Here is a 12,824-nt window from a genome sequence, read left to right as displayed (position 1 = left end):
GGAGACAAAAATAGATCAGATTATTAATCATTAGAAACACATAATTTTACAATTCTGGCATATATCAATAACTAATTATTATTTTATTTTCTGTGTATTTATATTACAGCTGACAAATGTTATGACCGACATAAAAATTGTATACTATTTTGTCTAAATAAATAAAAAATTCTAAACACTAAAAACTACAATTAATCATTTAAAAAATATATATATATATATATTCAATTAATATTTTTCCCAAATGTGCAATTAAAAAAAGTTTTTCTTTTCTTTGAAGTTACAAATTTTACCCCTAAAGGAATTACTAAATATAATTATGCTTTTCTCCAATGGTGTAGTAAATACATTTTCTTTTACATTTGTGTAATGTTACATTTATGTCACTAGTAATAAATCCAATACTTTATATTGAAATATTATTAATTTAAAAAATATTGTGATTGTGTGTGTGTGTGTGTGTGTGTGTGTGTGTGAGTTACAATTGTGTAGAATCTGAGACTGCATATATAGGCCAGATCAATATGAAAAAGAAAAACTTTGATAATTAAGTACATTATATTAAAAATCAAAATGAAATGATACCTGGATTTTGTTTCATATAAAGGAGCCTTCATAAATTATATTGGGAAAAAAATGTATTAAAAAAATTTAATGGAATAATAAATGAATAAAAAAATGTTTTTCCAAAGTATTCACAGCACTAATTAATTTTCCTGCATAGTTTTGAAAGGTATATGGGACTGTGCTGCAAATTGATGTGTCCAGTTATATATGACTAATGAAAACAAACTCACCCATTTCCTGGGTCTTCCTCTAGGTCTCTTCTCCCCTGTGGTCTCAGCTTTCTGCAAATGCCAACAACCATGAATTAGTGGCAGGTATCTCATCAGGTGCTTTAAACTAATTTTTTAGGCACACAATTTGTCACAAGCAGAGTCATTTTCATATACAGTCACAAAAGAAAAAGGTTAAATGCTAGGGCTCCATTTCCTCTAATGCGTTTAATGCAGAAAGAGTTTGTAAGGTATATCCGGGCTTGGAATGGACCTGTCTCCACTGCTCAAGTTCCTGGTCTGTGCAGCATAATATTTCATAAGAGGAATTTTATGCCATTCAAGTGTAAATAAGAGCACCATTATCAGCAAAACCACCCAGATAAGGGCCATGAATGACAGTTATGGGGTTTCTATCATAGTGGCTCCAACTTAGGTTCACTGAAGTACTCTAAAAATAAAACACCTTGCAGAAAAAGAAGTCTTTAACATATTTTTCTAAAACATAACTTGATTTTGTTGCTGAAGATGTTTGAAAGACAATTCTTGCACCAGTAATGGTTAGGGGGCAAGATTTCTGATCTAACCGTTGTCTAACTCCACCGTCTGAGCCAGAACAGCAGTGGAGTATATCCTAAGGACATTGTGTGTCATTCAAGCAACAATTTTCAAAACGTAACTGAAATTATTTGACAGGTGGAAGCAGGAGAATTTTGTGCTGTGGGTTGAAACAGTGGTGCCTTCCTGCCACAGTCGAAGACAATTAACAAGACAAGATGCATCTTCATTATTTATAGGATACAAAGCTTTCTTCTGGCTGTGGGCTTTTGTTATGCAGAGCCCTGTAGGAAACCTTACTCAAATCATCAAACATCTATGAATTCTGCGAATGTCCCAGGAAGGGTAGGTGTCAGGGGTATCATGTTTGTCAGCAGAGTACATCCAACCAAGTGAGATACAAATTGTTGGTAGAGTATGCGTCTCTAACCTATTAACATCATCAGCATGCTAAAGCCTTACACTAATCTGAGAGAGTTATCAATGTGGTGTCAAAATAAATCATGGGAATCGTGGGAAAATTTTTAGGTTTCGGTGTATGTCGAAGTCAAGACATGTGGATCCATAAATGTGTAGCTGACATGAAATATAATTTATTTAGCATTTAATAAAATTAACTTCATAATCGGTTTGTATTTGAAAGAATCACTTATTTGGTTTTCTCCATACAGAAATATTTGTAAAAATAATAATAAAATAAAAAACGACAAAAGCACATAAAATTACTAATAATTTAAACTAAAAGTTCAAATGAAAACATGAAAATATAAAAAATAAAATCTAATGTCAAAATATTGCTGTAACAGTACATAAATAATACTAAAATAGCACTGGTTTTGTAAACTGGAACAGTGAATCACTGAAAAGATCCGATTCAACAGAATGATTTTGTTCATGAATCCGACAACACTACTTCTCTCAAGAATGTGCTCAGCTAGTGAATTTTCAGTAAATTGTCTTAAATTTTGGTCTTTTCCTCACTCAAACTTAGCAAATGGCTTCAGAAGACTTGAAAACTTGAACGAGTCATATGGGCCACTCTTCTGGTAATTTTGAAGATTAACAGACCCACATTTACATCATTATATTCTTCAAAAGAATCACCTTTTATATAAATTGTACCTTTAGGGGTACAACAGCTTGTCATAGGTCAGACAACTTTGTACCTTATTAACCCCTAAAATATTCATAGCAGTACCTTAAGGGTACATATCACTTTAAGGTACTAATACGCACCATTTAGCGTAAGAAAAAGGTACAAAGTTGTCCCTTTAAAGGAACTGCCCCAGTGACAAGCTGCTGTACTCCTAAAGGTACAATTTTAGCACATTTTTCTATGACAGTGAAGAAAAAGTCATACAGGTTTGGAAAGACACGAGGGTAAATGATGACAGAATTTTCTTTTTTTGGGTGAACTATTCCTTTAAACCCCTATTCTTATTGTTGGAAGACTTCCACAACAGCTTCTACAATGCATCTCTGTCACTTGTGCTGTGTGTAATGTGTTCAGCCCTGTTTGGGTTGGTCTGTTTGCCCTGACTAAGTATGCAGACATTGTCAAGGCTCACATTACCACTTCTCCAACAAACACAGTTTGTTTTGAATAGCCCAAGGATGCTTTACCATTCTGCGTAGGCATGATGGAGAAACATAAACCTGAGCGTCATAGTTCACGCCACAGCCGGTCACTTAGAAAGGACACAGAGGCAGCTACGGATTGGCTGTCAACCTGAGTCCGGCTACCAATTTTTTGGATTGAATATGGGTAGAAATTTGATGTGAAGATTAGATTACGGTGCTTATAATTCTTGCACATTCTCAAAGACACAATCCCTTTAACCTCGTCTCTCCTCATCTGCATCTTTCTCAATGGCTCTGTCTTTCTCTGTCTAATCAGTGTCTCCCTACCCTCAGTCTTCTGTTGGGGATGCTGTATTTTTAATAAGGAGATTTAATGGTCTGCAAGCCGACACCCTGATCAATTAATCATGTCTGTGTTTGCGTGTCTCGTCCAGCCAAGTCCCGTGTCTGCGGCAGACACGAGCCTGGGTGCTCACTGTCCTCTTCGACACCAGGACATCCTGGCATGCGTGTGAGGCCGGGGACAAGGCCATCTCCCATTAATGGAAAGGGAGGGGTGGTCTCGCCTCTGTCAAGCCCACTCTTACAAATGGAGAGTGTAAAATTAGCCCCCTTGTGCCCCGTATCAAGTTCCAACAATGTCTAGTCAATGGAAAATATTTGGGCTAGTCATTAGGGCCAATGCATTGACCAAAATGATTGTAGCGTGTCGGAAACTGTCTGGTTATATGTGTTGACAGCTAAAGCCGTGTTAATCACCATCAAGGTATATCATGGCTTGTTTAGCCTGATTTAGCCTGGATTGTTCATATGATACTAGTTCTGTGGGTTCTTTAGTGCAATTAAAAGCTAACAATGGCAGCATCTGTAATGCATGAAATTGCATTATTTATTGACTGCTACACTTCTTGAACTTGGAGGTTTTTGTTTATTCATTGTATTGTCTCAAGGCACTATCTATCTATCTATCTATCTATCTATTTGTCTTTCTACCTATCTGTTTATCCATCCATCCATCCATCTCCCAGTATATCTGTCGATCTATCTATCCGTTCTTCTGTCCATCCATCCGACCAGCCAAAATCTTCTCAGAAAATTTACCTGACAGAACAATGTCTTTTCTCATCATGCAATACTTACCCTATAAAAGAGTTCTCAGCTGGTACTTTACAACATTAGTGTGGGGTCAGTCTGAGAAGCAGAGTCTTTAAACTGAAAATCGTGAAAGTGGTAGGAGACACAGATGACATTGCAGATGGGAGAGCAAATCTTGTGAGAAGTGTCTCTAGTGAGGCACCTTGCCGATTTGGATGCCTTTCATCTTGGTAGATTCATCAGTCCACTGTATATCATGACAATGCTAAACAAGATGAAACAGGATTACACTCGAGTGCATGAGCTTTTTTCAAAGCGGTCCCGTGACGGTTTACAGTGGTATGTTACTGTGAAAAGAGAGTGATCGGAGCTGTCAGTGAGTTATTAACTCAGCTCTCCTTGACGGCTCGAAGACGAGAATCGCATAGTAATACTTGTAAAAACCAAACCTCCAGACTAGACCACACACAAGCAAGGCAGAAATGTTAATGACTTCATTACAATACTCTTGCAAGAACAACTAGTCTTTAAAGGCATTTCCAATACATAAACAGAATTATGCCATTATAAATGCTGACAGTCAGATTCAGCTAAACTGATGCATGCCAACTAAATCTTATATGATTTCTGTTTACATGGGTATTAGCAAGGAATGGGAACAGAGTTTGTTTGGCAGTATGTAACAGTACATGCTCTATCCTCCCTCCGCAAAGTATACACTTCATGCATGTGTGTGTGTGTGCCTGCATGTTTGTGGTTCTCTCACGCATGCGTGGTAATTTGCCTAAGGCGAGACAGAGAGAGAGAGTATTTATGTGTGTAGAATTCACTGCCACTTTTAGGTGTGTAGGTCAGCAGGATTCCCCTCATCACGTTACTGGAGCTTAGTGTTAACTACTGTGCTGAAACACACAGCAAAGGGCTTCAGGTCATTGCGGTCCGTTCACACAAGCTTTATGATTGAGACATCAAGAAGGCAGCCCCCAACATTCACACACGCATACATACGCCCCAGATGTTGACACATTTCACATGCTTCTAAATGTTCCTGACACGTTCTTGATGATTGATTCATAAAACTGGAAAGAGCCCATTTCCTCAGTTAACACTGCCAAGGTTAATATTCCTTTTCTTATGAAGTGGTATATGATAGATAGAATGATAGAGCAATAGGTGGAAGGATAGAACAACTGACAGAAGGATAGACATGGAACGATAGATAGATACAGAAAGACAGATACTACTTCATAATGTGACAAGTATCTATGTGAGTTTGTTTGTTACTGTTGAGGTGTGCAGAAAGTTGCCTGGTTCTTACCTTCTGCGCTGCTTTGGAGGGGCCCTTGTTCTTGCTTCCTTTGGGGCGTCCCCTCGGTCGTTTGGGGACAGGCTCTCCTGTGGGTTCCTGAGGAGGAGAGGAGGTACTTGGGCCATGAGAACAGGAAACAAAGCCATGGGACACTTTCAATCAGCAAATCAAGTGACATTTATTTGGAAGAAAGCACAAGCACACTTTTCATACCAGTTTTAAGGTTTCAAATTATAAATAATAAATACATTGCTCAAAATAACAGTATTTGGACACTTTCTGGTTGTCAAACGTTAGTGGATCATGTTCATAGTTCATGTGATGAACTACACCTGAGGTTACTCTGATGTGAACGTGAGGAGAACTGACTTCATACATCCACTAAAAATCATACTGGGACCAACTGCTTTAAAGTAATTGCAAAAATAGCTTAACCAAGTGCAGGTGCCATGATTTGCCATCTAGTGCAAAGAAATTCATGCATTTGAAGTGTAGCTTGAGTGTCCAGAAGTGTCCAAATACTTTTTGAGACCATTGCTGCACTCTCCCCCTTCTCAAAAAAGACAGGGTCCCCTTCAACCATGCACACATTTACTTATTACGTATTTAAAATGTAAAGAATTTCCCATTTAAAATTTTGAAATTTAAAATTTGTTTTCACATACATAAATCATCTTTACCAGCCAAACAATGCAGTATACTGGGTGAATGATTGACTTTATTTTTAACCCCTCTTGCCAGCTCATCCTGATGGCTATTTGCAATTAGAGGTATTGCAGTGAGTCACTACTGAATTACTTAAGATAGTGAATCACATCCTCTGACCACAAACACTCAAAAGTTCAAACAAGAATTTTGAAGGATGTGATCATGACTAAACACTAACAGATAGATGTTCAGTGACATTACATTTTAATTACACGCCTGTTGTTATTATAACCACTGCTCACATCAACAGGTACATTTAAAACAGCCAATATACAACATTTCTCTCTCTACCCTTATATACACACAACACAACTATGTTACACACACCCACACACACACACACACACGCACATATATATATATATATATATATGTGTGTGTGTGTGTGTGTGTGTGTGTGTGTGTGATCTGTAATTTAGATGGATTGCAGTGAATCATTTAAAACCTTCATAATTCAGAAGCAAAAATACTAATTTTATTTGGACTGATGAAAGATTTCTAAAGCAAACTGGGTCTGATCTTATCAAATCAAAAGAGGACCCTGTAGCGCAGACATTTACATTAAAGGCATTTAGCTGATCTTATCCAACGATTCACAAAAGTGCTTTAGCATCACATATTAGAGACCGTTGTGATCAACAGATGGCAAGCGTATCATTTGGAATGCTATCTACTAGGAAAGAAGTGCTTCCTGTACAAATACAAACAAGTGCTACTCGTACAATAAACCTAATACACACACAAGCTATACATTCAGTCTGCAGGTATTACCCACAAGAGAAATGCAAGCTTCAAATGCAATCACAATCTTGAAACTTCTGTCTAAAAAGGCCTAGTGAAAATTCTTAAATACAGTAGAATAGAACACACTTTACTGACAGAATAGAACAGACTTTGCAGTGACAGTAGTGTCCTTCAGTGTGCCATACTTTAATTCATCAAAACTATTTGAAAGTAATATTTTAATTATCTATATTTATTATACACACAGCTTAAAGTAATTAGAATGTTTGCACTTAACAAATAATTTCTCATACTCCATGACATGCATGTTAAAATCACGTAGTGAAGGTAAAAACATTATTAACAGTAAAAAATATGTGACAGGAAAAAATCAGAAATTAAATAAAAAATCAAAATAAAATCAAAATGTGGAATACATATATATATATATGTGTATATATATATATATATATATATACTGTATATATATGTATATATATATATAATGGTTATGGCCACGTTATATTTCTACCCAGATAAACATATACTTTCCATTCTTTACTGTGCACAAGTATGAAAATATGCATTATTTAGTACACAAATATAGAAAAACATCCTAAACCAGAAATTGGTTTGCTGGTCTAGTTGATCTCCAAGGCTGGCTAAGCTGGTTTTCAGCAGGTTTAGCTGGCCGCCAAGTTGGTCAAGCTGAAAAATGACCCAATTCCCTTTAAAAACTGCAACCAGGCCTGTCTGAGAGACCAGCAAACCAGCGCAGTCTGGTTGAAGCTGTTTTTGCAGCAGGGGTGCATGTAAACATGAGCCATATAGTGCGCGCTAACAGTAATATGGTTACAGTAAGAATGTTTATTGAGCAGCCTGGCAGGTCTAAACACGTCCATTCAAAATGTAGAATAATAAAGGTTGTTGGTGGTGGAAGAAATGAGTCACACACTGACCTGTTGCGGCTTCCTGGGTCTACCCGGTCCCCTCTTCTTTGGCTCAGCCGGGGCGGGCTCGGGCTCGGGCTGCTCCTGCGATCCTGAAGCTTCGCCGGCGGCTTCCTCACACCGCGCGCTCATCGTGTGTGTGTGATCCAAACCGAGTCTCGCGCACCTTCCGTTCCTGCAGCACGAGCTCTCCGCCAGTCAGTCAGTCTCGCGCTTATCAAAAACAATGCGCACATGAAGGGGATGCAAAATTTAAATTAAAAGCGCTGTATTGTGAGAAGCACGTGCTGCCTCCTGGTTGAGAATTTGGCACACACGCGCGCGCGCGCGCGCACACACACACACACACACACACACACACACACAGAGAGGGAAAAAATCTGTAGAATTAAGTGGGGGTGGCTTTAGTAATAAAATAAGCCCAGTGATCGATTGCAATTTGAACGAGACATTCGCAGAGGGAAGTGTGACAGACTGCACTGTCAAATCCACGCTACTGCGGATTCAAGAATTTGCGGGGAACGACTTGGTTCTACTCGGATTGGTTTGAGTCAAAAAATGGGGTCATTTTAAGATATATAGACATTTGAACAGTCGTCACTGGTTTGAAGTCTCGTATGCCTTAGAACACAAAACAGTTCTTGATTAATTTAAAGTCTGGCATGCATGACAAACATGATTTGCGGTTTGTAGCCTAATGATGCATGTGAAAAAATTAAATGCTATTTGTTGATAATAAAGCATTTAAAAAAAAAACATGATTTGCTTAATTTAGTAACACTGCTTATTTAAATGTGTTTCCTGCTTCGTAATTTGTTAAAAAAAATGGACTCCGTTATGAAAACCATTCAACTAAACTTTTGTTTGTAATGTAAATCCTATATGGCCACTGATGGATTTTATTAGGCCTATTGATAATTTAATTACAGCATAGCTACTAGGCTACATGAATAAATTGACGTTTAGCCTACACCAAAAATACACAGGTCACGTCACGCCTCACGTGCATAACTTGGTAGGGTACTATGAGCTCGTACTATGCAATTTTACACACTCATCAAAAGTGTGCTTTGTAAGCGAAAGGGAAGCAGTTGTGTTTTGTCCCTCAAGGCCGCGAGCACAAGCAGATCGACCTCCAACAGCCACGTGTCTTTGAAGTCTTCCGCCCATCGACGTGGAGTGAGATCAATTACACAAGAACAACAGTGACAAAGAATACACTGCTTTACGTGGAGGGCCTTTCCCACGATCTGACCAAGAATGGCAAAGTCCTCCCAACCCTCTCCAAAGGAATACAGTTGTGTCAGAGATGGAGAGAGGCGAAAATCACTTTTCCCGTGGGTGGATAACACGGGGAGGGAGGGGGCACGAGGAGAGAGAGAGAGAAGAGTTGGACAACAGCCAGAGAAAACATGAGAAATACTAAGAGGAGAGACCACATTGAGACAAACTCACGTGTCCAGCACCATTCATGTTACTGGCTACGCTCCAGAAAAGTATAAAGACACAGCACAGTTCATAGACTGTTTATTTGTTTGTTTATTTCAAGCTATGTAATCGATATATAAACTTCGCTTGGGATGTGCTGCGATTGTTTTTCTTAACGGCTTTGTTTTTCCGCTAACGATTCTTTCAGTATAGTTTCTCAGGAATAAATATTTGAGAGAGAAGTTTCGTATTGCATTTACTGGCCTCAGCATTGCCAGATCAATTACACAAGAACAACAGTGACAAAGAATACACTGCTTTACGTGGAGGGCCTTTCCCACGATCTGACCAAGAATGGCAAAGTCCTCCCAACCCTCTCCAAATGAATACAGTTGTGTCAGAGATGGGCTTTATAACCGAGAGCTGGAGGATCTTGAACTCCAAGAGCTGCACAAAGGACAACAAAGATGGAAGAAGGACAGAAAGAAAATTAAAAAGTGCATCACGAAATATTTAAAATGCATGTTTTATGGGTCACTGACTGATGCAATTTTTTTTTTTTTGTCAGAATTTATGATGGTTACTCTATGATAATTTTTTAAAGTAATTTTGGTATTTTTTAAGTTGAGGAGGTGTAAAAATACAGATTATAGAAAATTATGAACAATTAATGAACACTGTAAAAAATGCTGGGTTGTTTCAACCCAACGTTGGGGACTAACCCAGCTGTTGGGTTAACTTTTTTAATTAAAGTTTTAACCCAAAAGTTGGGTTAGTCCATATTTGACCCAAAGTTGGGTTGAAACAACCCAGCATTTTTTAGAGTGAATGACTGCGTGTTTTGCATTAATGCACTTTTATAGGTTTATATATTAGGCCTATGCGTATTGCTTATTATGAGAATTGGAAAATTTTTCTAGTACTTGCGACATGACTCTTTGTATCTGCATAATATGCCAAAATCGGGGTGGTTATTTTTACTGCACTTTTATATTATTCCTCGCTGCATGCTCTTCATCATTATTCGGAAACCATGCATGTTTGTAGAACTGGCTGCAGAAGGAATGCTTTTCTTGTGAAAGAGACTGGTTCATTTGTAGTTGGTATTCAGTTCATTCATAAAAAACAGCTCTCTGACCCCCAAAGAAGGTGGAGAAGAGGAATTTCAGACCACTCCCCCGCAGACAGAGCGGCGTCAGGACCGCCAGCGAATGAAACGAATACGATCAATATAGCCCCAGCCGCAAATTACTGCCCAAAGTACTACCAAGATCGATTACGGCCAACTTAAAACTTTTGTCAGAACATAGAGACATTTGACTTGAATGTATACATATTGTGCAAAATGCACTTGCAATCTCTCCTTTTACAAAATTCAAGAATGGTTAAAAGCTTTTCAATGCTAAAAAAGTCATTAACAATATATATTTTATTTAAAAAAATTAAAAATCCGGGAAAAAATCTGTGGTTATATTGTCCATGTTTAGTCATTTATTTTAAAGATGCGATACATTTCCACCATGAAAAGTAGCCTAATGATTGTGGTGGTAAATCACAAGAATGCAGTTGAAGCGAAACGTGAAGGAAACAAAGCGCTCACAGGGTGTAAAAAAGCAGGAGCATGTGCATTTCAAACGACATTCTTTGGGCTGGACACATATTTCCTTTTTTTCTCTCTCTCTTGGACAGAGGAGGGGAGCACTCTGGGCAAATTGTGGGAGAGCTCGTCCACCGCGGCACACTAAACAGATCTGAGACCAACCACAGCCCCTTTGCCACCCGATGTCAATTTTAACCGTTTCACCCCCAGACAGCCTCAAAGCGGCCCCCACATATGTGATACATTTATGAAAGCCGGCTGTCAGGGGCTTACAGCCACACATCAGACACAAACTGTTAAAGCATTTTCCTCTTCACTTCAGTCTCAAAGCTGCATAAGTAGCGGTATGAGAAAAAAATGAAACAGAAAATGATCAATGCTCATGAGGCAGCTTATCAAATCTTGTGAAGAAGTCTCTGGCAATAAGATGAGCAAGTTTTACTGTTTGTTATAAATGGATCTCTGACGTTGTCTTCACATGGTACACGGTCAGTCACATTTTCTTCATTAATTTTAAAGATAAATGTACTTAAATATGACAAAATGCATTAAATACAGTTTTACTGCTAGCTGAAAGCAGAATCAAAGTAGCCAAAATATTTGATCATATTTAATAATATTACCTATATACTATTAATATTTAATGTGTATGAGATAAAGTGTATATTAATAATATAATATTTATAACAATATAATAAATATATTATACATTGTTTATTATTAAACAATGTATAATATATAATAACTGTGAAGAAATATTTTATGTTAAACATTTACAGTAGACACACACATAATATAATAATAATAATAATAGTTATATTTTATTTATATTGTATAATTATATTTATTTGAATACATTACAGAATTATATTTATTACAATTTTATAATTTTGTAAATTAAATTAGAAATAATTATATAAATGACAAATTATATAATTACATGTTATTTATTATTATAATATATAATATTAATAGATATCATAGAAATGTGAATACATTTTTGTAAATATATTTTATATGTATTATACATTTATACGAAATAATAATAATAAATGAAAATACAGTGTGTGCGTTTACTTGTAATTATATATATATATATATATATTCAATTTCTCTCTCTCTCTCTCTCTCTCTCTCTCTCTCTCTCTACATGTATTATACATTTAGAAGTAAACACACACACACATTATAAAGGCCAACATGGCAGCCTAACTGGTAAATGGACTATCTAGGGTCAGTCACCCTATCGAGGGGTTAACGGTGACGTGGGGCCATACAGACAAATTATCAGTCTGAGCTGCCTCTCCCATCCCCTCCCTTTTGAAGTGACATAGACGTCTGGCCAGCTCCCAGGCCACCTTGGAGAGACAGGGAGGCAATGTGTGTGTGCAAGCTCACACAAACTCCCACCTCACTGAACCTGAGTCCCCTGTGAATAGCAGGGTCCGCTGGTCTATTCAGTCTCCAGGCTCTCGTATTATTAATGTAGTCAGTTGGTAAAGCAAAGGGTGGCCTGTCTATATGGAAATGGTCCTCTGTGAACTCACGCTCTAGTTTGGGAAGCAGGTACAATGTGGCGTCACAGGTCAACAGAAGGTGCTGATCCAGGAGAACACTTGTGTGTCACTGTGTCAAAAGGCTACATTTAGTTTACTGTGGGAATCACATGTAGCACTTGAGATGACGGCTTAGTATAGATGCCCTGGTTAGAACTAGTTTGAATAGTTGCCTTAATCTGTATGCTTTTCACCATCAAATTTAAAACCAAAGTTTACCTAAATGGGATTGTTCACTCACAAAAATATTTAGATTCATGTATTTGAATTATATATATAAAAAATGTATTCATTTAAATTACACCTTTTTAACATAAACAAGCTAAAACTTAAAGGGTTAGTTCACCCAAAAATTAAAAATAGGCTGCATTTTACTCACCCCCGGGGCATCCTAGATGTATATGACTTTCTTCTTTCAGACGAATCCAGTCAGAGTTATATTCAAAATTGTCTTTGATCTTTCAAGCTGTTTAATGCCACTCAGCGGGTGTTGCATTGCTTCAGTCCAAAAGAACTTAAATAAAAATCGCCCATCCATAA

The 12,824-nt window shown here is 37.4% G+C and overlaps 1 protein-coding gene across 2 annotated transcripts in view; it reads right to left on the bottom strand.

Moving 5' to 3' along the window:
• Positions 1-8,005, bottom strand: part of hmga2 (high mobility group AT-hook 2) — a 44,217-nt gene extending 36,212 nt beyond the window's left edge. For both annotated transcript variants that reach the window (XM_016493880.1, XM_016493881.1), the window contains exons 1-3: positions 7,710-8,005; positions 5,329-5,415; positions 798-848 (exon numbers count right to left, since the gene is read on the bottom strand). In XM_016493880.1, the coding sequence (XP_016349366.1) occupies positions 798-848; positions 5,329-5,415; positions 7,710-7,832 (261 nt within the window). In that variant the 5' untranslated portion in view covers positions 7,833-8,005. The remainder of the gene's footprint in view (positions 1-797; positions 849-5,328; positions 5,416-7,709) is intronic.
• Positions 8,006-12,824: the final 4,819 nt, after the last annotated feature.

Source organism: Sinocyclocheilus anshuiensis, unplaced genomic scaffold, assembly GCF_001515605.1.
Source record: "Sinocyclocheilus anshuiensis isolate Anshui unplaced genomic scaffold, SAMN03320099.WGS_v1.1 scaffold1316, whole genome shotgun sequence".
Taxonomy (NCBI): domain Eukaryota; kingdom Metazoa; phylum Chordata; class Actinopteri; order Cypriniformes; family Cyprinidae; genus Sinocyclocheilus; species Sinocyclocheilus anshuiensis.
The sequence above is the reverse complement of the archived record's forward strand: the minus strand, read 5'-3'. Positions and strand labels throughout refer to the sequence as shown.